Source organism: Prionailurus bengalensis, chromosome A3 (genome assembly GCF_016509475.1).
Source record: "Prionailurus bengalensis isolate Pbe53 chromosome A3, Fcat_Pben_1.1_paternal_pri, whole genome shotgun sequence".
In the NCBI taxonomy this organism is placed as follows: Eukaryota; Metazoa; Chordata; class Mammalia; order Carnivora; family Felidae; genus Prionailurus; species Prionailurus bengalensis.
The window spans coordinates 36,156,534-36,181,474 of record NC_057354.1 but is presented as its reverse complement, the minus strand read 5'-3'; the positions used below and the strand labels follow the sequence as shown (position 1 = coordinate 36,181,474).

Here is a 24,941-nt window from a genome sequence, read left to right as displayed (position 1 = left end):
GAATCGACACACAAGTATTTCTGAAACAGATTATAAAAATCAAGCCAAGTGTCACCCGCCATTGGAATCGTGTCTAAAAGGAACATTTTTTTTTTTCATAGAGTGTTTTTTTTTTCCCCCATACAGTGTTCTCAGCATGCAGAACTGCTTTTTTGGAGCAATGGGATGGAGGAGCCAGGCTTCCTCTTCTCATGTGATTGCAAAATCAGACGGAGTCCATGAAGAAATTAAAGCAGACATCTGAGGTCTATAATTTTTAATAATGTTAAACTAGCTACAAAATGTCAATCACTTCACAAACTGACAGAGGAGACAGGAGGAATTTAATATTACATGCTGTAATGATATTTATCTCACAGTTTATCTATATCTCATTCATTTATATTATTTTTTTTAAGATTTCTTTATCAGCTACTAAATATCTCAGCAATTTGGTGTGCATAGCTCTAGATTAAGCAACAGAGAATTGTACTGATAACAAACCACAGGGGGAAATGGTGATTAAAAAGAGTCAGCCTTATAAAATTTACATCTCCACACTGTTTCACAGCAAGATTGCTTTCTCCAAAACATAGCCTTCAAAAGCAGCAAACAAATCCTATATTACATTCATTTGACATAGTTCATCCAAACGTATATTTTGCTGGAAATGATTAAGTGGTGAGTGTGTCAAATCCATCTTTTTTTTTTTAATTCTTTTTTTAAAAAAAGGATGATTATGATTAATAAGTCTATATATTGACAGAAAGAAAGTGACACTACTTCAGTTTTGCTGGTATAACTTAATCTTGACAGTGTCTCAATACTGAGCATGCTTTGTTGTATTGTTGTTTCTGTTGGGGTGTGTGTGTGTGTGTGTGTTTTCTCATCAGTATGCTACTGTCATGGAAAGATTTTGTTTAAGTAGGAATCTAAAAATCTATTTAGTTCTCATGCATAAATGCATAAATCACATCACTTTTAGTGCAATGCCTGTTATGTAATTCCACATTGTCTAATCATGAAATCATAAAGACAGATGACAGCCATGAGGAACCAAGGACAGCAAATTTTGAGAGTTTCAGAGCCTGACACCCAAGGAAAGGACAGTGGCAGTAGCTCTGTGGAATGTCACAGTTTTACAAGAACAATACTGTGTATTTAAAGAATCAACAGCACATTGAGCATTCCTAAATTGTTGTCATTCAGCAAACACCACTGAGGAGAGAAAAGGAAAAATGAAACCCAAGACATCTTATGTAGGGAGTTAGAGCCACCAAATGACTACTATATACAACCTTTGGAAAGAAAGAGACCCAGAAAGAACAAAACACATAATATTGTTTGGAAGGTGATGAATGACACAAGACAACATTCACAATGGGAGTGGACTGATGTGTGTATGTGTGCAGACCTACTAGGTAATACGATGAGAAAAGCATGAAGGTGCTATTTTGCCCAACAGCATTTGGAAGAGAACACAGGTGGGCACATTTAACCACTCCCCAGCATCTTTGTTGCACGTTGGTTGGCCTCATCAATTCTGGTTTTGTTGGAATCAGCCTAGAAAAAGGGAAAAGAAAACAGAATTCAGGTTACCTTTTGACATTCCATTCTTCCTTCTTGGTCTATTGAAGTGCCCCCTTCTTGAATGAAGGCATCTTGAAACTCCTCCAGTCAGAATTAACCCTCTCTTCTCTTGTGATTCCCGAACCATTTCCTGTGGCTCTACTTAGACATGATCAAAGAAGCTTGATCTTAGCTCTCATGACTGTTTAAACCTACCAGAGGTTATCCTTTTAAGGACAGTGTTACATCGTTTATCTTTCTATCCTGTAATGACACCCAATGACTTCTATGTTAGGTATTCACATCTGTTGGATTGAGTTGAATTACCACCACTTATACAGTTGGATTCAAATCATGGCTACCTTATTAGCAGTATCATTTTGGGCCAATTACATAACATCTTGGGGCCTCAGCTTTCTTGTCCATAAGCTGGGAATAAAAAAGAATATTGCTAACAACCATGAGTGTCTATTATATCCCATTCATTCAACTTTGACAACATCAAGATTAATATCAACTATGAGATGTATATTATTATTAATTATTTTATATTATTATTAATTCATTTTTCCCAATGAGGAAACCAGGCAGCCTGGAGTCAGAGTCCACACTGGTAATCATTATGTTAATCATTATAGTACCTAGGTCTGCTGTGAAAATGAAATGAGTTTATATATATAATATGTTAGAATAATTTTTTACAAAGATTAAGTACTCAATATATCTTATCTTGCAATTATAGTTATTGGATGAAAACTTGACTTGTTTTAGGGATGTTTAATAATTTTAGGCCTCAGGGCACCTGGGTGGCTCAGTCAGCTAAGTGTCCAACTCTAGCTCAGGTCATGATGTCATGGTTTGTGAGTTTGAGCCATGCGTTGGGCTCTGTGCTGACAGCTTAGAGCCTGGAGCCTGCTTTGGATTCTGTGTCTCCCTCTCTGCCCCTCTCCCATTCACCTCTTTCTTTGTCTCAAAAATAAATACAAAAAAATTATTTTAGGCCTCATTTCTGAAGACTCACTCCTGTAAGCCTGATAATTGCCTTTTTTTTTTTTATTAAAGTAGGCTCCACTCCCCATGGGGCTTGAACTCATGACCCCAAGATCAAGAGTTACATGCTCTACTGGCTGAACCAGGCAGATGCCCCTTATAATTCATTGACTTGTTTTAACAAGGGGACTTTTATCATAATTTTGTGCCTTGACTGATCTCACTGCCTGGGTTACCTTTTGCTGTATATATAGCATGAAACCCAGAGTTGCTACCATAATAAACTTTTAAACCCCAGAAAATGAAGTATTCCCAACACCACTGAGAAAGGTATGAGTCAGCAAGCAGAGGCAAATATGAAGATTCTGTTTAGGCTGTTGTTTTGTCCCAGAGTGATTGGTAATGGTGTCTGCCCCTCCCCAGCCTCAGAAGAGAAGCAGGAAGCCAAGAGGCAGTGTGGGAAACAACTGTTTTTCTATCAACCAGTATTTATTCAATTATTACTGATTTTGCATCTACTATGGTACTTGGTACTTTCCTGCCTCCACCAAATTGGATATTCTTTATTCAGTTTAATTGTGAATTCCCAGCACAATTAGAGTTACCAACATTCAACTAGAAATTTGCCAAGTTAAAATAGAAATATTGCTAGATTACTGTAATTCTGAATTATCTGGCAATAGCTTCCTACCATCTGTTTGGATAACCAAAAGTTGACTTTCAAAACAGGTAAGAACATTAATTTGCCTTGATTGTTTTGATCTATAGACTCATATTCTGGACCTTAGTTTACTGATTTGGAAAATAGGTATTCTTTCCAATTTTACTTGGCCCTTAAATCTTCCCTCTTTAGCTATAAATTCTATCAGAAATAATGACCCTTTGGTGCAAAGGAAAATTAAAGGCTCAGACCAGTGTGAAATGTTCCTGCAGATTGAATTATGCTATTTTTTCCAGACTATACACTGAGGAAAGCTCAAATGAAGAAAATCATTCATTTGAAAATGGGTGGCATTTCTGGAGGTAAACATTGTAGAAACTCTTGCATTAAGAATGCACTGGTGAGCCTTCACCTGGTGGTGAAAAGGGATATTTTGAAGTATAACATGAGGTTATTCTTTGGATATCATCAAAGGTTCTGGAACAGACCTATGTTCAATAAACATCTGTGATTTCCACCTAAATTTTCTCTGAAGCAATCAAAATTCAAGCCCATATATCTGATGCAAAAGGTTCTACCTCTTTATTGTATAACAGAAATAGGACCTTTTAGGAAAAAAATCCTGAGGTAATCTCCTTTTAGATGTCTTCCTGGTATTTGGAGAATGCCTGTGTTCATTCTGTTTATATGCTTTAGGACTGTATTTATGGAATATAGCCCACCCCAGTTTTCACATTTCTATTTAGAGAATCTTAAGCTTGCTGGCCTACCCAATATACTACATGATTTGCCCTGTGAGAAAGCAAGCATGACCCCCCCCCCCCGCCCCCCACTGAGCCAGTAAGAGTTAGAAGGAGCTCATTAGCCCACCACCCTTCTGAACACTCTAGAAATATCAGCTTCAGACCATGGCAGGTAGCTTTTAGACCCCTGCTCAGAATGCCAGAAGTAGATGTTTATTACCCTACATGGCAGCCCATTCTCATCTGAGGTTTGAACTGGTTCTTTATTATCTTCCAGATGAAAAAATCAGGTCACAAAGCTGGTGAGTGCTGTTGGAACCTGAGGTCTTAGTTTTCAAATGCTGTGTTTCCTCATTGATAGGAGAATTCAAGGAATGCTAAAAGCTTCAGCTTCACTGTATTTCACTGTGTGTGTGGCATCTACTGCTGACAACTTGAGATACTTTCTTCCTTTTTTTCTTTCTTGTTGGTTTTTTTTTAATTTTTTTTTTTTTTTTTTTTTTTTTTTTTTTTTTTTTTTTTTTTTTTTAGCGAGAAAGAGAGAGAATGCACAAGCAGAAAAGAGTGGCAGAGGGAGACAGAGACAGAGAGAAAATCCCAAGCAGGCTCCACACTCAGCACAGAGCCCCATGTGGGGCCTGATCCCATGACCCTGGGATCATGACCTGAGCTGAAATCAAGAGTCACTCAACCAACCCAGCCACCCAGTTGCCCCTACCACCAACACTGACAACTTTAAATCAAAGTTTGAATACCGGGGCACCTGGGTGGCTCAGTTGGTTAAGTGTCCGACTTCGGTTCAGGTCATGATCTCACAGTTTGTGGGTTTAAGCCCCGCGTCAGGTTCTTTGGTGACAACTCAGAACCTGGAGCCTGCTTCTCTGCCTCTCTCTCTGTCCCTCCCTCACTCATGCTTTCTCTCTATCTCTCTCTCTCTCAAAAATAAATAACATTAAAAAAAATTCAAAGTTTGAATACCACTATTTCCTGAGCAACATAAAACAACTAATATAAATTTGCCCCATTTTAGTAGTTTTCTGAAAGAACTGTACCACTTTAACCTTAGAAGATTGTATATATATAAATAACTCAAAGCAGAAAGCAAGGTTTTTAAATAGACAAAGTAATTTCTTGACAGTCCATGGGGACGTATTAAAATTACATTGCTTTGGGTGCACCTGGGTGGTTAAGTGTTCCACTTCAGCTCAGGTCATGATCTCACAGTTTGTGAGTTTGAGCCCCACATTGGGTTCTCTGCTGTTAGTACAGAGCCCACTTTGCCTCATCTGACTCCTTCTCTCTCTGCCCCTCCCCCACTCATGCTCGCTTGCTCTCCCTCAAAAATAAATAAACATTAAAAAAATTACATTGTTTTGGACTTCCCAAACTTCACTATCAATCCAAGTGATGAGAAAGGATGATGATTGATGGGGTAGGGTGAAGGTTGTTGTTGGAGTCATGAGAGAATATGGGAGAAACATCAGAGGATTCTCTTTACTCTTACAGTGTGATTTTAATTTACTCTTAAATATGCAGGAGACCTTCTAAACTGTTACCTGTTATCAGAAGTGAGAATTTACATGAGAAGGTAGAAGTCTATTAATAATTGTGCAGCTCATATAACATGTATCATTTGGGGCAACGCTGGGTTGAAATGGACTCTATCTAATCATGTTTAGATTATGATTTGGGGAGTAAGACCCAGGCTGGTTATTCGAAGGCAACTAGACCCCTCTCTCACTTCTTAAGCAATTCCACACCTAAAAGGATGATACAAACCATAACGGCTATTTCCCATCCACTTGCCTGCCTTCCAATTATACCTCATGGCTGCATATGTCTTTGCCCTTGTAGTAAATTGGGCCCCAAATGAAAGGTTTTCCCTAGAGAAGAGAACTAGAAATGCAAAGTGGCAAAATTAAGATGCCACTTGCCTTTCCAGGAACACTTTTTGTGCTTAAAGTCCAACTCCATCAATAAAGGTTTGACCCCTCTCTCTTAGTAAAAGTTCTCCTTCTGGAACTCTAATTGAGATAGAGGTACATTATCTCTCTACATCCGTGAGTAAATTGGGTCCATTGACAGAAAATGAGTACTTCTTGTTTTTTCAAATCATTTCCTGATGGAAGGTGGTTCAGCAATTATTTCTTAGTTCATTTTTCTGGGCCATCATGGGCAGGTCAGTCTGTGTTGGCTCCAGTGCTTTTTGAAACTCTCAATATTGTTGTAAAATCTATTGATTTGCACAGCTTTAAAAGCTTTAGCATATCAAAGGCTCTTAGCAAGGATAAGTATGTCATGACTTGCAAAAGTCAGCAAAGCACAAGCTTTTTGCTAACCAGCACTGACATTTATATAGCTCAATATTGATCGGGCAAAATATTATGCAATCAGATATTTTTAATATGGGGCACATAGAGCACAATAAGGCAAAGTATTCCCTTTATGTCTACTTCCTTTTTCAAGTCTTGGGTTCCAAGAAACTCAGTATTTAGCCTTCTGATTCAAAGCATGCTTCTCTGCTCACCAAAGTGGAATGAATTATTTAGAAGAAACTCAGGGCTTCAGGCTCAGAACTTCAACATCCTCCAGGGAATAAAGTCATACAATATAAGATTAGCCAACTAGAATTGATTATAGATGCATGATGGCCACTAAACTTATAATGCATCTCTTTCTTCCTGTTGTCATTTTGACATTTTAGGAGATTATAAGCAATATTCAGGACTCTATTGATTGGGGAGGGGACAGAATACAAGATCATAGAAAGTATGTCAGATTTGTATAGTGTGGGATATCAGGTTTTGGTGCCCCAAATCTTTTTATAAAAGCTACCCAGTGTTTCTTTCTGTTCTTTTCCAATCTCAAGCCCCCAAACCCATTCCTTCCCATTCTATTCTCTCCACTTTTCCTTATGCCTCTTGTTGACACCAGGGGGTTCAGTCTTAGAGGCACATCTGGTGTCCTTGTGTGAATTCAACTTCACCAGATTATGCTCTCTATTTTGAGATCTGGACATGTGAACTGCTGAACTAGAAAAGGAATGTGGGCCTTTTTGAACTATCATGAAAGCTTTGGCATTTATAAAATCAAAGCTCATATTCATTTTCTGGTTAAACTAAAGTAAGTACTCTTTCCCATATTTCCTGATTATATTCCTACATCATCTCTTGACAAGCTCCTAACCAACCTTCAAGGCTCAATTTGACTTTTATTTGGGAGACTGTCCTATAACTTAACTCTTGAAATCTTCCCTCATCTAACCCTACTTTGAATTTTATGTGTGGCTCTCTTGGCAAATTATATAAATTCATCTGGAGGCTCACTGCCTCCCATAGGCTGTGAGTTTCTTACTAGTGGGGATGATGTCCTTCTCATATTTATGTCCTTTGGTGCCTAGCACAATGCTTGAAATAGGAATATCTGCTAGATTCTACCCTCTTGTTTACTTATATGTTGGTGAATTTGTGTCTTGGAAAATAAGGGGAAACTTCCACCTATTGGTGTGCCTGAACCCAGTATCACGGCTTGAGGGTCTTATTATGTCCTTCATCCTTCCTCAGTGGTTATTTCAGAAGAAGTAATGAACAGTGGAAAGTTGTTAACTGCCACAAGCTTACCTTCTCCATGATCCTGTCGATCTGGCGATTCTGTGTATCAATCTCATTGCCCATATCCAGGGCCATGTGACGGAGGTTCCCAATGATACCGCTCACCTGCTCCAGATTTTCATCCATTTCATTTTCTCGGGCATCATTTGTTACCCTGAGAGTCAAAATGGCAATTTTTAGAAGGTAGAATGTGAGAAAAATCTCAAATACCAAGGACTCAAAGCTTAGGGAAAATCTGTAGACGCCTAGGTATCAATCCTATCTACCTTCACTCTGTTCAATATGAGAACATTTTAGCTTTTATACATTAGAAAATAATTTTTTTTAATTTTTTTAACGTTTATTTATTTTTGAGACAGAGAGAGAGCATGAACGGGGGAGGGTCAGAGAGAGGGAGACACAGAATCCGAAACAGGCTCCAGGCTCTAGGCTCTGAGCTGTCAGCACAGAGCCCGACGCGGGGCTCGAACCCACGGATCGCGAGATCATGACCTGAACTGAAGTAGGCCGCTTAACCGACTGAGCCACCCAGGCGCCCCGAAAATAATTTTTTTAAATATTTAAGTAATCTCTACACCCAACGTGGGGCTCGAACCCACAACCCCAAGATCAAGAGTCACATGTTCCACTGACTGAGTCAGCCAGGTGCCCCTACGATAGAAAATAATCTTTAAATTTCATTTTTGAACGCTTGAGTTTATAAAGAAGGCATATTAAATAGATTATCTACTTCTCTCATTTCCACCAGCTCATCACTTCCTCTCTTCATATGTTTATCTCAAGTTTCATTTTTTAGGAATAAAGTCATTTTAGTTGGGAGCATTATAAGTCGGAGAATGAAGATGGAACTAGTTAGAAACTGTATTTTCCTTCTGAGATGTCAACCAACGTCTCCAAGAGTTAAATTTAGAATGAAAGAAAAGGCTTATTGTGTTAAGTCAGAGAATTTCTCTGCTCATGTTCTTCCCCATTTGGGACAAACATCCATGGGAAGGGTAATGATAATTACAGTCTGCCCCTTAATCCGGCTTGCTCCCAAGAACTCCAAAGGGAGCTACTTGTTCCAGATGATTTCTATTTGCTCCGATTTCAATGCAATGGGGGTTTTGGTGGCATTGCAAATGGGTGATTTCAAGGGAAGAAATTGCGATAAAAGATTATTGTCCCATTTTGGGGAGGAAGGAGTTGGCTCTCAAAGTGCCTTACCATCTTGCCATTTTTTCATAGCTCAGCTTGAAAGTTACAAAGGTAGTAGCTCTTTATTGCAAGTGGTAAGTACTCATTCTAGAATGTACTGGCTAATTAACATTTTACCACTGCAGATGGTGATAGCCTAAAAATGTCCAGAGGGGTAAAAAACCCATTCCCCATGGTAACCTCCAGAGTTGACTGTTTCATTAAAGTTTTTAAAGCAGATGAGACCAGGGGAAATTAAAGGAGAACTTCCTAGCTTTTTAACATAAAAGTTTATTTTAATGATCATCAACAGCTAAGGCCTACTTCTAGTTCTATGATTCTCAACAAATCACCTGAGCTTTAAAAACCACAGATGCCCGGGTCTCACTACTAGAGATTCTGATTCAGTTGGTGTAGGTTAGGCTCAAGTCCCGATGTTTTAAAAAAAATAGCCTCAGGTACTCTAATGTGCACCCAGGATTGAGAACGCTTGGTCTAGTTTCCCTGGGAGCAAATAGAAGCAAGAATAGAATTGTCAACTATGAGGCTTTATAGACCTTATACCTAAGTGACAGTAAGCTGTCACTTGAATCTGGATTATTGGTTGGTAATATCAGCTACAATGGTCCAGGAACAGATAGATGTGTAACTATCTGTACACCACTCTAGTCAATGGTACCCTAGTCACTGCTGAGCTCCATAGTAGCCTGTAAAAAGGAATCGGTTTTTTTTTTCCCTTTTCTTTTTAACAACAGGAATATTTGTCATTATTATTTTGTTTTCTAGCTCCTGAGAGCTGAATTCTGGATAGGCAGATCTGTGTAATTTGAGATTTTAAAAACGGGTATTTAAGTTGGCTTTTGCTTCCAGGTCTCAAAGGAAATAAGAAGTCAGGTATGCTTGTTATTCTCTATTTGTACCCCCAGATCCATTGTTTGACTGGTTTTGCTCTCTCCCCAGAGATGCTGGCCTCTCTACAACTACATCACCCAGCTTCTCTTACCCTCCAGCTAGACTTTGGTGGTGACCAGTGAGATACTGGAGGGCAAGAGGAGACAGGAGTGAGGGCACTTATTTCCCTTTCTCGTTTCCTGCTGGTTTTGCAACAGCTGCATTTCTCTACAGTCTCTCACCCACAGTGGTAACTATTGTCAGGTTCTAACAATAGCTCCTGTCCCTTTAGGACTCTTCCTGCTGCTGCTAGTCCACAAGTGATTTACTATTGCTTGTTATTAGCCCTGCCCATGCCTCTATAAACAATCTCTTTAGTAAGTTCTGTTCAATTAAGTTTGTGGAATGAGATAGATGCCCATTTTCTGCTGCACTGATACTGGTCACATGACCTGCTTTGTCTAATGAAACTGGCAAAGCTGACAAGGTTTGTGGTAAGTGCTTGTGTGTTGGAGCACAATGCTTGGAATGCTGCCACCACGACGTCAGAAACCAGGGCTTTTCTGCTGGAGGGACTACACGGAAGAGAATGAGGTGCCCTGCCCAGCCAACCAACAGACAACTGAGTGAGACCATCTTGGGTGATCCCGCGCCAGTCTGCATGTAATGAGGGAGCCCAAGAGGGGCTCTTGGAAGAACTGTCCAGCCAACATACATATTTATAAGTAACCAGTAAAATGGTTGTTGCTTTAAGAACCACTCAGCTTGGGGTGATTTGTTACTCAATAATAGATAACTGCTATAGGACTGGCTGCACACAGCTCACCTCCGAATGAAGCCACCACTGATGGCCATCTGCTCCCGTTCATCCACCACACGAGCAGGCTGGCTGGCCACCACTCCGTCCTGATTATTACCCCAGGCTTTTTTGTAAGCATCACTTGATTTAAGCCTATGCAAAAGAGAGGGTGAGTGACAAGGCAAGGGGGTGGAGCATCAAGCTCACAACAATGGTTACCTCTTCAAGCGAAGAACCAAACCAAGCAAATGGGTTTTAATTTGAGGCATTAGAGAATACCGATATATCATAATCTGGACCGAAACAGTTGGCCACCACCATGCCTCAGCTACTCAGCATTTCATTTCCAATTGAGCCAATTGCAATTGTCTAGACTGTAACCTTTGCCCCAAAGGTTGTTCTTGTTTTGGTTTCTTTTTGCAGTTTCGTTGGATTTAAGACAAAGATTAAGGTAGCTGGAGGACATTCAGTTCTATTTCAGTGGCATGGTTATATTTTGAGACACAAAACACACAGAAAAACATACTGGCAGACAGACACATAACAAGACTGCCAAGTAGAGTGTGTACATCACACCACAGCAACACACTGTCATCAAGAAAAACACACTTGACTGAGTTTTTACACACCATCATGCAGATTCCCTGTTTTAATTTCCCCCCCAATGCATGTACAGAACTAGCTATTCCAACTCTGCATGAAGGACATAATGGACTGGTGGTTGGCCAAGGGTGGTGGTCTTTGAGTTGCCTCTAGTGTGATTTGAATTAGATAATATATCGGTACTTCCAAACAGTCACTATACATCTAGTTGATGTACAAACCTTTGTCCACAGAGACAAAAAGTAAAAGAGGCATAGTGAAATGAATGCAGGAAAATAGAAGAGAGAACAAGCCATCTAGCACCAGAAAAGGAAATCCCTCTATGTCTTCTTCATGCACCAGCTACAGGCATGAGTAGAAAGTGAAGCATTCTCATTTAAGCCAAACTACTCCAGGAGTTGACCATTCTCGAAAAAGGCACTAGCAGGACAGTAATAGCCTTCATGAGGATTTGAAACGCAGGTTCAGTAGCTTCTTTGTCAGGCTGGGGGGTGGGCAGGGTGGGAGTGATTACAAACTCCTACTTCAGGCTATCCTGGGGCGTGACAGGGGAGAGTGGTCTGGAACTGGTGTGGTCTCCATGGGCCATATTTCACTGAGCTGCCTTGGAGATAAACTTAAAATCCAGGCATACCTGTTGTGCCCAATAGAAACATGTGCAGCATATTTTGGTGGGTGTGTTGGATTAAGGCAATCAAAGATGTTTTTAGGTTCTTTGCATAGTAGAAACCATATGCTTTTTCATCCAAAAAACAAGAGAGCTTCCTTTGGTCCCATGTTCACATTTTCCATTATAAGACAACAGAATTTAGCCCTCCCCTCCTTTTTTTCATGCACTAGAGAATCACAGCCATCTATTAAAACTGGCTCTAATACTAACATTTGCAGATTGAGAACCAAGCAACACTGGAGATAAATTGGAAAATTGTACAAATGGAATTTCAGCAATTCCCACAATCTAGTGTATAACTCCACAGCCCTGAGCTGTCAGAATTTACTGTGCTAAAGAGCCATGGGCCCACTCAGTGGGACAGCATCCAAAAACTAATTTAATAGAGCTCAGAGTCTGGCTTTGTTTTTTTCCAACTCCCCATCCCCTCCCTCCTCCCATTAAAAGAAGTTATATGGACCTTGTGATGTTTTCTGCTATGTAAAATATCTGGTATACCATCTTTGGCCAAGTCAAGGGGGTGGGAAAGTTTGCGTTTCTGAAAGAAGGCGAATCACTGCACCCACAATGCTGCACATAGACTCACATAACTGCCGTACATCTACCATAGTCCTTCGAAACATGCTGAGACAGGGCGAAGCCCTCAGAGAGTCCAGGGCACCACCAGCCACTGCATTGTGACACATGGTTTTTAAAGCATTATTTACACACAATAGGGAACACTTCAGTCAAGCTTTGAAGCTCAGTTAGGGTCTCTTGTGCAATAAGGAATTAGTGCCAACTACTATGTGGAATTCGTAGGGGCCATCGTTTCATCTGAACATTAGAATCCATACAGGGGTTGGGCCTGCCTCCACACTTTCTCCACACAGTTGAAGAATGGGGAAATTGTATCTGTTGGAATTCACCGCAAAACAGGTGGAAATCTCACCTGGGGGGACAAGTGGCCACTGAAAAGGATATACAGGTAAATCTTGACTAACTGGAATGCATAGCAATGAGTCATCTTGGTGAATTAAATGCCTTTCTTAATTAACAGTGGGCCATGGAGGAAAATCTTGTTTCAGGGGTGATTGTTGAATATCTGTTAGATTCTCAAGCCACTTTCCTGCTTTAGAGTTTTAGGGTAGTGAACATGACTGACTTTTTCCTTGGTTATAGTTTCTCCTGATGTGCCTGATGGCCTTTCTTCTGAAGATCAACTCTTATTGTTTGGTTCCCTTAGGTATGGAAGTTATAGGATGTAGACTGAGTGGCAGAATGCAAACTTCCCAGGTTGCCCTTCAAGGAAAACCATTTTAAGTCTCCAATGTGATTTCCACCCCCACTTTGCTCAATTGTCTCTTTTTACTAAAAGTGGACGGAAGCAAAAGTATCAATACATTTGAAGGTTCCAGTTAGCTAGATTCCAGTTAATCAGGCTTTACCGTAGATCATTCTTTTAAAACAGTTTTAAATTTATTTGTAAATTGAGCCCCTCCCCCTCCTAAATAGGAAGTGGGATATTTTAAAATCAGCCTCAAAGTTTAAAGGATGTGAATGGTCATATAATCAGCTAGAAATAACATCAATTGCTGTTCTAAAAGCTAGGATCAGGAGAGCTTTTAGGGAAAAGGCTTCTGTTCAAAGGGAGGTGGGAGGAGTGAGGGAGATTGGGTACGGGTTTAATTTTCCAAATGCATGTTGGACAATCCACTCATGCATTTTTTTTTCACCGCTAGTCAAATGAGACTATCTTCCAGAACCCTCATTTTCAGGTTCCTTCTGTTGCAAACCTTTATAACCACATGTCACATTTCTGCTACATTCCAAAAAAGCGTTGCAGAACCTGGAGGACAGTTGAATGTTTTGTGACGTCGTGCATGCAAAATCTACACATTTCAACATTTTAGGCAGTGTACAGGTAGATCTTCCAAGAGGAAGAATTTCGGAGGTATGGGTCCAATTTGAGTAAAGCTTGAGCACTTCTTGCTGAAGGGCTCATGGCCTCTGCAGTGGGTGCAGCTATGGCATCTATAGTCTAATCGCTGGACAGATTTGGTAACTGGTAGGGGAATCTCTTTCATACTATCTTACGGATGCTTGCTTAGGCCAAATTACTGGCCTCTTTTTCTTCCAAAAAATCAAACCATGACATATGTGTTTCTCGACTTCCAAACTCACCCCCCAGTCTTTTCTAACTCTGCAATTTTGGCTTTTGGGGTTAGGGGAAAAGAAAATTCCCTGGGCGCCTCTTTCTTGAGGCTGGTCTCTGGCTCAAGGTACACTTTCTGGAAAATGTTGAAACGTTCGTCAATAAAAGTTGCTGACAGTGAAGCTTTCACTGTAGTATGCCTGATTTTTAATGCATTAACAGTAACTCCTACTAATATCATCTATGCTATGAGATGAATACATTGGAGACGGTATTGATCTGTTCTGCATGCCACATGCTCATCCTGCCTCTGTGCTTGGCAGGAATGAGCTTGTCAAGGCTTGGAGATGGGCCTTGGGAAACCAAAGCTTCAGGCAGGCAGGCAGCACCTACTTGTTACAGGGACACACACAAAGCCCGCAGAATTTTCCTAGGTCCGTCAAATTCTTTTCTGCTTCTTTCATGTCCTTATTGATTTGGTCCATCCCTTCCTCAATGCGTTCCAGTTGTTCTGATTAAACACAAGTATTTTATCCCCACAGAATGAAGCAGATGGAAAAGGACAAAGAAAAAAAAGACAAAACTTCAGACATTCACTTTGACATTAAAAAGAAAAAAATAAAAAGAAAGAAAGAAAGAAAACTGGACGCCACAGATTAGAGCTGGTACCCAGTACCTACTTGTTACAAGGACATATGAAAAGGCCACAGCATTTCCCTAAATCTTTTAAATTTTTCTCGGCCTCCTTCATGTCTTGGTTGATATGGTTCATGCCTTCTTCGACACGATCGAGTTGTTCTGGTTAGGACAAAGGGATGACAGTGTGGAATGAATTTTTTGGGGGTTTCCAACAGAACATGAGAAATGACTATGTGGAACGGAATTTGAAAGAGAAAGATATTACAATGCATGGTCCAAGAGGATGCATTGCTGTAGACTGGTGCTGCTGCCCTACACAGGCATAGGTGGAAGGAAACGAACAGAAATGATGCTCAAAATAGTTGTAATTCAGACACGATGGGATGGGGTAGGTAGGCCTGTTTGATTCTGAGTGTCCAGGAAAACAGCACAGCATATTCACTTACTCAGACACCAGTGAAACCCGAGAGAAAGAAAAACAGGGTGTTAGCTTATGTTTTAGGCATTCAGATTTCATGCCACTAGAGAAGGTATCTGCTTCAATTTTAACTATCTCTATCTTTTGGCTTTAAGCATCCTCGATCAGGTACAGGTAGAAAACAGAATCAATCTTCTTTGGGGAAAATAATTACAGCGATAATTAGCAATGGGTATTGGATCTTTTTTCCCCTAGTAGTGGCTGTCTAGCCAAAGGTAGGCCATGGGCAGTTTTGGGTTTTGAATACTTAATCCATAGACACTGTTAAAAAAAAAAAAAAAGTCAACATCAACAGAGTAATATGCCAAGTACCAGAACATTTAAATTCCTCTCTCATCCTGACTTACTTGCTATGCAAATTCTGGAAGGCATTTCACTTGATTTCCCAGTCTCTACAATGGGGGGCATGTTAGATCCCAAACCCAGGCAGACAGCAGGGAAAACAAATGCTTGGGGCTCTGGAGGAGGGGTGGCAGGCTGGAACATAGAGTCATCACTCCCAGCAAAGCCGACCCAAGTGCATCTGAGACATAGATCAATAGCCATAAAACTGGCTTGTGCTTCTGGGTTGCCAAGGTTACATTCACTAATCTGATTAATTTTTCAACAGTTGTCACCAAATTGAGTAAATTACATGTTCAGTAAAGGGGTTTTTAAAACAGCTTTTAAGACTGTTAAAGGGAAGGAACAATGCAATGCCTATCTAGTTACAAAACCTAATTACACTTCCATCCCTCTTTTCATCTACATTTCCATGTACACATGCTTCTGGGAATAAAGGCTTGATTAGAATAAAACTGATAAATACATTTCCAGTCTAAGGGCATAAATAATCATTTAAAAACAATTTCACATTAAATTGTAGAGTGAAGATTATCATTCCAAAAAATGAAGATTAAGTTCCTTGGTGACCCAAACTGGGGAAACTGTCCATTTGGAAATCAAGAGCCCATTGTGTTCTCTCTTGTGGGACAAAGGATAGAATCTAGCTTATTTGGAATCTGCTACCTGTGCTATGCACCTCAAATGATGGATGAAGGCAAAATTTAGGTGTTTCTCCAGCGTTGGATAGCTGGAAGAAATAACAGTGTTGTGCTGGTGAACTTTTGCTGAGTATGTATAGGTATAGTAATGTCTTTAAGAAAATCTTTAAAAAGACTTTAAAAAAAATTGATGACAACTCTTGACATCCTAGAAGATTCTGTACCTTTCTAAAGACTTTATTCTAGTTCCCGTTAAAGAATGTAATAAACTAGTCTGCAGATTAAAAAAAAATAATAACTACTGAATGAGGGGATTGAGAGGGAGAGGCACAGCTCAACATTGTCAAAAGAAGAACCATGTTAAGTACAGACAGAAATCCCAATGGAATAATTGATAATAGCTTTCTGGAGTGCTGGGTTAGGATGGGATTGAAAAACATCTGGACTCAGAGGGAAAGCAAGCTGCATTCCACTAATAACAGCTGAAATACACGCAGATTATGGCATGGACATACATATTCCGGCATTTGTCCTTCCCAAGGAGTTTCTCCTGAGTTAATATTTTGGCTAAAAATACAACATTTCAGGAGCCCCACCCACCATAGCCCCAGGGATTAGGCAGTAATAAAAATAAAAGGCAATAAAATAAAAATGTGAATTGGTCCACAAGTGTTGTATTTCTGAACCAGGAATTCAAAATAAAATATAAAAACAAACAGGCTGGTCCCAATCGGTATTCCTAAAAGCTGGGTTCTATCATGGGTTGCCAGATTGTTAGGCAAAGGTCATAGCGAAGAGAGGGATGCCAAAACTCTTACGGAAAAGTTGATTCAGAAAACTATGTTATAGCTACCAATATTGGTTGAACTGATCATTTTACCGAATTGAGTCAAACCTTTAATTAAAAACATGTGGAACCATTTTGTCATAGGTATTCTAACTTTTCATTTTTAGAGTGTACTGTTATGTTTGTGGATGTTTGGCATATTGGGACTTCATACAATTTCAATGGATTTCTGTGAGGAATCTCTCAGCAAATCCTTGAAAGTAATCAATATCCTCATTCCATTCCAGGGTGGACAGTAGCATCCAACTGACTGATGCAATGTACTGTCCATTGTTGATTGTTCCTTACCTCCCTAAGCTTGCTTTTTGGTTGTTTTCTGTCTCTTCCTGGAGACTAGGAAGATAGTAACATTTTGGGTTAGGAGAAGTATTCCAGTAGATGGTGCTATATGTTGGGGCAAGAGATAGTACTTTCTTTCGCCATGTTTGGATGACTGGTTACTTGTGATAGATCCACCAATGGCAGGATGCTCAGGGATCTAAGTTTAGAGACCTTTCCTACTAATCTTATTTAAGTAAGGCAACATAAGGCCCTCAGAAGCCTCGACCTGGTTTAAAAACACAGAGTAGAAGAATAGCAAGATGTCAATGCTATTGACCCAGTGTGCAAGCCTTCCTGAGTATATTCAGTTACCAGATGCTGCCTACATGATTTTCATTTTCCTTAGCATTGATGAACATATGGAAATTCATTAAATAAGTTTAAATAGTCACGTGTGGCTAGTGGCTACCCTAGTGCAGCTTTAGTCATTCATAACAGATATTGGTGTGTAGACTTTAGCAAGAGGAATGTTTTCTCAAATGCTACTTTGTACCTCCATGAACCTTTTAAGAAAGTCGGCAGTCACTCTGGGAGAGGACTTACTTTGCTTTTACTCTGCCAGGCAAAGGTCAAAGATTTCCCTGTTTAGTTTGAAATCGATCCCATGGGATTGTCTCAAGAGCGGAGTCTTCAGCATTGAAACAAACACATAACCCAGCAAAGGCCAACAAAAGGAATAAGAGATAAGGAGGTGAAAGGTTAAATTAGCCCACATTACTGATGAGGTTGGTTTCATGGGGATTTCACTTGGAGACAAGTTTTCTAGAGAAATAAAAGTCCCAGGAATCAGTGCATTTCCAGGGCCATCTGTCATGCTCAGTGCTCCTTGGTGTCTCCTGATACCTGGGTATAAAACAAGAATCCCATAAAGAATTGCTGAGTGCAAGCCTTTGGCTGGACAACCTGGAATAGTTCTTTAGAAGGATGTCTGTTTCTTGAAACTCCTGTGCAGCTGCAGGGTAGAAGCAATCAACATTTTTGGTGTTGAGGCATAGACAAAATTAGTAGAGCATAACTGGAGAGACATTTTAAAGCAGTTACTGATCTAAACAATTAAACACAGCATACACAGAATTAAAATGCATTTACCATGGCAGTGAAGATAGTTGTGAAGATATGTTCATCTGTCATTTTAAAAGGTCCTAATCACCTTATAGTATAAATGGAACGTGTGTACCACTAAAGACCAGGCAGAAGCCACTTGCTTTTGGAGGTTTTACAGTTGCATGTTTTTTTTTTTTTCTCAGTACCAATGTAATTACCATGCATCTGGTAAAACCGAAAGTATTCTAGAAAATATGTTTAACCAAAGAATTCAGCATTTACTGTGATGTGGCCACAAATGAAATGTTTGAGCTGAGAACATTAACTATCTTGGGGGGAAATCTGTTATTCTGCTTTCTTTCTCAGAGAATAATATATAGATGCTCCTGGGAATCATTTGTGCTTATGAATCATATATTTTTGTGTGGAGATTTTGGCAAATTTTATTTCTAGATTTTCTTCATCAAAGTGCAATGAAATCTGCAACTCAAGTAAGCATGTTATTCACTTTCTCTCTTTTTAAATTTATTTAATTTTTTAATGTTAAGTAGGCTCTATGCCTAATGTGGGTCTTGAACTCACAACCCCGAGATCAAGAGTCTCACGCTCTACCTACTAAGCCATCCAGGCGCCCCACTTTCTCTTGATTCCACATTTGTATGTATTATTTTCCAAGTCTTCATGTCAATGCATTACAATATTGGGGGGAAAAAAGCATCATCTTGAGCCTTTCTGAAAGCTTCCTTCCAATTATCATGCTCCCTTTTTTACTCCCTTCACATACAAATTACTAACAAAAACAGTTAATAAGATGGAACTCCTAATTATTTGGGTATATATGTATCAATTTAGCTCTGGAAATGAGGTACTGCTCTTCTACATGGGCACCTGCTGTTTAATTTTTTTTTTTAAATGATTTGCTATGTCCTGAGTTTCAAAATCTGGCACATTGTTACACAGACCAAGCCAGCAAGTCTCACAATTATAACAACTTCATTTGGGGAGTTCTGAAGATTGCCACAGCTACTGTAATTCCTTCAAAATACAACTACTTCACTAGACTCCCTTACTTACATACACCTTTTGATAATTCGTATTTCAAAAATTGCAGGGAAGTGTTGGGCTTGATGTTAAATTGCTTTTAAAAGCTTTTTCTTTTGTTTTTTTTTAAATTGGTTGGTATCTATTTATTGACAAAGTTCAATACAAATACATAATATAGAAACAAAAGCCTTTATATGACAGTCATGAAGATGTGCCCCTCAGAACTCTCTTCAAGAGGGAATTTGTAGTTAGTTCACATCTCTAGCTGATGCACCTATGGGATCCGCCAAAGCAATTGCATGGAGACCATGCTTCAAGCATCACTGGGACGCTTCTAGCCTAGAGCTGAGCACAATGGAATCACTAAAGATGAGGTATTCCTGCCCATCACGGGGCTATCATTAGGTTATCTTAGCTACTGGCTCCCCGTCAGCTTGGCTGACACTTTCTCAGAGCAGTACTGCAGTCTGAGACTCTTCCTCCCCAAACCTCCTCCCCTCCATTCCTCTTACAAGTGTCAGACCTGTGTCAATCTGACTGGCTGTCCCTGTCTACTCCTGCTCCTCATCTCTTGATTCATCACAGGTGTCCATAATAGATCTCAAACACTTCTGATTCTTAGCATTTGCTTCCCAGAGGATCCCAAATGATACCTTCCACTAGTTCCTCCATGTCCCAGCCCTAACTCTTCAGAAGTTGGTAAAGATTTATCTCATTTAGTGTAATGATTGCAGAATATTTCTTTATGGCCAGAACATAATTTGGTTGCTCTCCCCACTGATAGACATTTAGGCCGTTTCCAGTTTTACACTATTATAGGTTAGGCATGTATATTTCTCTTCTTATAGCTGTCAGTGTATATCTACAGCATATAATTCTAGAAGTAGAATGTTTTGGTCAAAGATGTGTGCACTTCATAATTTAAAGGATCATGACATTACTCTTCAAAAATTTTTATCAGTTTACAGTGCCTATCTGTACATTGAGAATCTCTGTGTTATCAAAACACTCACAGCATTGGTTATTATCAATTTTAAAAATTTGTATCAGTCTGTTCTAAAGAGTGGCATCTCATTATTGTTGTTGGTTCAGGCATGGCTTCATACGTCTATTTACAAATTGACTATTTATATCTTAAATCCATTTTGCTTGTAGGTTTTGCCCTTTTCTTTGATGATATGCAGGTCTGTCTGTATTTTACGGAAATGCCTTAAGTCTGCTATCTGCTATCTGTATGGCTGTATGAACCTCTTTTGAGGTTCATTTATTTCAGAAGTTGGCTTGTGGTGTCCCATGTTGTGAATACATTTTACGTTTTTATCTTTGACATTAAAAAAATTTTTCTCATGATTCCTAAGAATTTTCTAATGTTTTCAAAAATATAAATAACAAGAAAAAAGTTCTCAAAAATTTGTTTGTTATGATAAGAATTCAGAATAGAATCAGGTAACTAACTTGTGACTAGCATTAAATAAAAATTGCCATATGACTAGATGTATTGAGAAAAAAAAATATTACCCTTCTAGCTTCCACTTTAGAGTAGAGATGATTTTCCTTGATACTCTGATTTTCATTGCTTCTAGCACTTCCATAATAATTTAAAAAACAATTTAAATATTTTAAGTGGTTCAATTTCCCATTTTCCAATAATCTCCTTCAGCTTCTATCCTGTTAAAGACAGCTTCTAATTATTTAAGGAATCCTCATGATGACGTGGAAATCAAAACTGCCAGACACTGAATTAGGATGGTCAGAAGAAATGGACAATGTGACATATTATTCTCTCATTCTATCTAGGGATTATTACAAGAAACTAAATTTATGGGGAAAACTGGGGATAAGGGGGAATCAGAGAATTCTCAAACTGTCCAAAATACTACCATTAAAAGAAAATACAAACACATGAGTTTTGCCTTCAAAATTCTGTTATTCCAACATATATAACAGGGAGAGTAGTAACATTCAATCAGTCATGAAGGCCTCAATACTCCCATACATTTACCAGTGTTTTCAACAAAGAAAGGGGGAAAAGCAAGACGATGAAAACTCTAGAACCCTCATATTCCTACATGCGTGTAACACGTGTCAAAAGGACCACCTGTGTATGCAAAAATAATTTTTTGAAAATGCACTTTATTCAGATGAGGAATTGTTCTTACTGAAGAAATCTCAACTTACCTCCTTGTTCATCCAACATAACCAAAGTCCTGATACCAGCATCTTTACTCTACATTCCAACAATGGTAGCAAAGTTGAAAAGCAGTTAGAGAGAGAAAAGAGAAACAGAAATCAGTAAGGGGACAATTAGCCCAAGAAATGGAAAATGAAGAAGGACCAAAGGAAAGAGAGGGAGGAAATAGGGCAAGAGTATTAAGGGCTGGGGAGGGATCAGAGGAAGGGGTCACCTATGGACTTGCTCTCTCAGTGATTCTTAGGATAGAAGAGGGGATGTAGCTCAGTCTCCATGGAGGTAGGGCTGGGGATGGGGCTTGGCATGGAACTGGAATACACAACTTAGTATTATACTGTGAAATACTTGGAAAACAAAAATGCCTTATAGTTTCTATAACACCATCCACGGAAAGCAAATCTTCCAAAATCTAGACTAAATCTTCTCTGGCATGATACATCAGGAAGTTTCCCTCAAGTGAATAGGGAAGGGATGACCAAGTGGAAAGTAAGAAACTTTGGGGCAAAATTTTTAGGTTGATCAAAAGAGATCATTGCTTCACAAAGGTTGAGAAATACGGGCCCAAACAGAACTCACTCTCCCATTTTCTCTCTACAGGGGAAAGTTCTGTGAGATTTAGAAAATGGATGGATGGATGAGAAATAAGGGCTCTTTATTCTGAAATCTAAAATTCTGCACAGTAAGAGAATGAGAAAATAATTCAGCCACAAGCTTTACTGCAGTTATTTTGTGCAGAAGTCTGTAAAAGGCACCCCTCACTTCACTCCTTATGATCTAAACAAATTGAATACCTGAACCATTTGGGGGATGGGAGTAGGAGTTGGTGGGTAGGGAAAAGGAACACAGATATTTGCATGGCCCAACCTTAAAAACCATCATTCCTGGGAATTCAAACTAGTTAAGGAAAGACCTTTGTTTCATAGGGTGATTGTTAATAAGTATAAAGTGGCATTGCTAATAGTTGGGATTAATTGGTTTTTTGAGGAATGCTCATGGTGGCCCCTAGAATAAGCTCAAAAGTAAGACATCTCTCATGGCCCCATTTATTTTCCAGGGATTCATTTTAAACCAATAACTAAGAAAGAAAGACAAGTTAGTGGAGGTCAACAGAGGTAGTTTATTTACTAATTTATTATTTTTATTATTATTATTTTTTAATAGTATTTTAACAGCTCAGTTCCAATAGGACTTCTAAAAAATAGAACACTGAAAATGTTTTTTTTGTGAATTTTATAAACTCACCATTTCAGAGAATGTGTAGTTAACTCTCCTAGACAGGAAAAGCCAAGTTACTCTTGAACATGTTTTGATAGGCTTTAGTTGTGAGGTTAGGGTGTAGTCTGTAGAGCTTAGGATGACTTCAGGAGTCCTCAACAGCACAGATTCTGGAGCCAGACTCTGCCCTGAGATCCTGGTGATTTCATTTCCTAGCTATGGGACCTTGGGTACATGTCTTAATTACTCTGTGCCTCATTTTCCTCATTTGTAATATAGTAATAATAGTTAATACCTCATTGAGTTGTCATGGGAATTAAGTGAAATAGTACATCCCACATGCTAGACTGGTGATTGGCCTACAGTTAGCATGACAAAAGTGTATATAAAATAAATACCCTCAGCAAATGCGTCTATAAAAGGATATCTAGGCAAATGAAAAATATCATCATTACCAACTACCATCAGAAGCTTCCCGACCACTACCTCCCAAACCTTCAAGTGCATATGTATCCCCTGCATAGGAAACAGCTTGTTTAAATGTAGATCCTTAGGGTGCCTGGGTGGCTCAGTCGGTTAAGCATCCAACTTCCGCTCAGGTCATGATCTTGCGTTCGTGAGTTCAAGCCCTGTGTCGGGCTCTGTGCTGACAGCTCAGAGCCTGGAGCCTGCTTCAGATTCTGTGTCTCCTCCTCTCTCTGCCCCTCCCATGCTCATGCTCTGTCTCTCAATACTAAATAAATGTTAAGAAAAATTTTTTTAATGTAGATCCTTATTCAGTGGGACTGGGATAGAGCCTGAGAGTTTGCATTCTGAATGAGCTCTACCATCTAATGATACTGCTGGTGCCCAGACACATGCTGAACAGCAAGATTCCAGACCCCAAAACACGTTTGTCTACACTAGCTGGTACTTTAACAATTTCTGTGCCCTTTTTCCTGCAAATTTTAGCCTTTGCTTAAGAGAAGAAATTGTAAAAAGCAGATGGCCTTATTCAAGCATATGGATGTGACAAGGTAAGTACTGGTGAGGACAGAATCACCTCAGAGATCATTTTCTCTTTATAGGACACAACTCAAGGCCATGCATGAAATCCCTGTTCCATTCTACTGGGGACACAGGATGAGAAGCAGCTAGTGACTTCAGTTTGGACAGTCCAGGTCTCATCTGTTCACAGTCTCTGTTGTACTTTTTATGGAAGCCTGCAAGTATAACTTCACATTTGTTCAATTTGCTGCTAAATGTTTCAGTGCTGGAATGATTCACAGAACTAATCTGAAGGAGCAAGAGCTTGCTCCCATTTGGGTAAATAGAAGCTGTGGGTACCTAATCAGGGAGTCAGGAACACTGGGCTGCGCTCTTAGTTCAATCAGCAACTAGTCATGAGATTGTGGAAGAGTCACTTGATTTTTAGCATGTTTCCCCATGTTTAAGATAAGGGTAAAGATGCCAAAGAAGACTGGGTGGTTACTGGGTTGGTGTTCATTCACTCATTTGTTTATTCATTTGTTCATTCACTCATTCATTCATTCATTCATTCACTGATTATTTATTGAGCCTCCACTCTGTTCCAGGCACTAAGGTAAGGGCCAAGCATATGGCTTCTCAACTGCTTCACAGAGTTAGACACAGTTTGGTTAGGTGGACAGAGTTGGGATCTGGGAGTCGATAATTTCAAATTTTAGACTTATCTTTGTAGTTCTATTGTAAGAGTCACTTGTTCTGTGTCTCAGCTTCCCTAGGTGTCAGACAGGGAAAGAAACAGCTCCCTTACTGCCCAGAGTACTTATAAAGATTAAAATGAGCTCAGAAAGTAAAGGCTTCTAAAAGTTCACTCTATGGGAGGCTGTATTTACAAAAAGCAATTAAGATAAAGGATTTAATTTGTATAGAATCTCAATCAGTTTAGAATGGGCTGCTGTGTTTGTTTTTTCAGATCCTTTTGCTTTTTGCAGAATTCTCAAAGGAAAAAGTAAATATGGTAGGGTTTGCTGGTGGAAGGGGAGTGCTGTGTGTAAGAATTCACAGTCTGGGATCTGGGATTCACTAGACCTGGGTTTTAATTTCATGTGTACCATTTGTAGCTGGGTATCTCAAGCAAGTTACTTAACCACTGTGTACTTCAATTTCCTCCTTGGTAAGATGGAGATCAGAATAGTAGTAAAAGGTGGCTACCTACAAGGGTTAAGTTAGATTATATATGTTTGATGATGATGACTCTAGGTATAGTACCCTACACATAGTAGGTTCTCAATAAATTTTAGAACTTACATTTGACTCCACTGTATTCCTGACAGTTTTTATCAAAATAACTGGATTATTCTTTGGGGATACTAGAAATGCAAGGGAGAAG

General features: G+C 39.4%; 1 protein-coding gene across 5 annotated transcripts in view; it reads right to left on the bottom strand.

The window, feature by feature from the left end:
* Nucleotides 1-241: 241 nt before the first annotated feature.
* Nucleotides 242-24,941, bottom strand: part of SNAP25 (synaptosome associated protein 25) — an 85,497-nt gene continuing 60,797 nt past the window's right edge. For 4 of the 5 annotated variants that reach the window (XM_043602887.1, XM_043602886.1, XM_043602888.1 and 1 more), the window contains 5 exons: nucleotides 21,361-21,409; nucleotides 14,220-14,337; nucleotides 10,447-10,572; nucleotides 7,563-7,707; nucleotides 242-1,542 (listed from right to left, as the gene is read on the bottom strand). In XM_043602887.1, the coding sequence (XP_043458822.1) occupies nucleotides 1,474-1,542; nucleotides 7,563-7,707; nucleotides 10,447-10,572; nucleotides 14,220-14,337; nucleotides 21,361-21,409 (507 nt within the window). In that variant the 3' untranslated portion in view covers nucleotides 242-1,473. Of the gene's footprint in view, nucleotides 1,543-7,562; nucleotides 7,708-10,446; nucleotides 10,573-14,219; nucleotides 14,338-14,506; nucleotides 14,625-21,360; nucleotides 21,410-24,941 lie in introns of all 5 variants that reach the window. The other variant, XM_043602890.1, reaches the window with a different exon arrangement.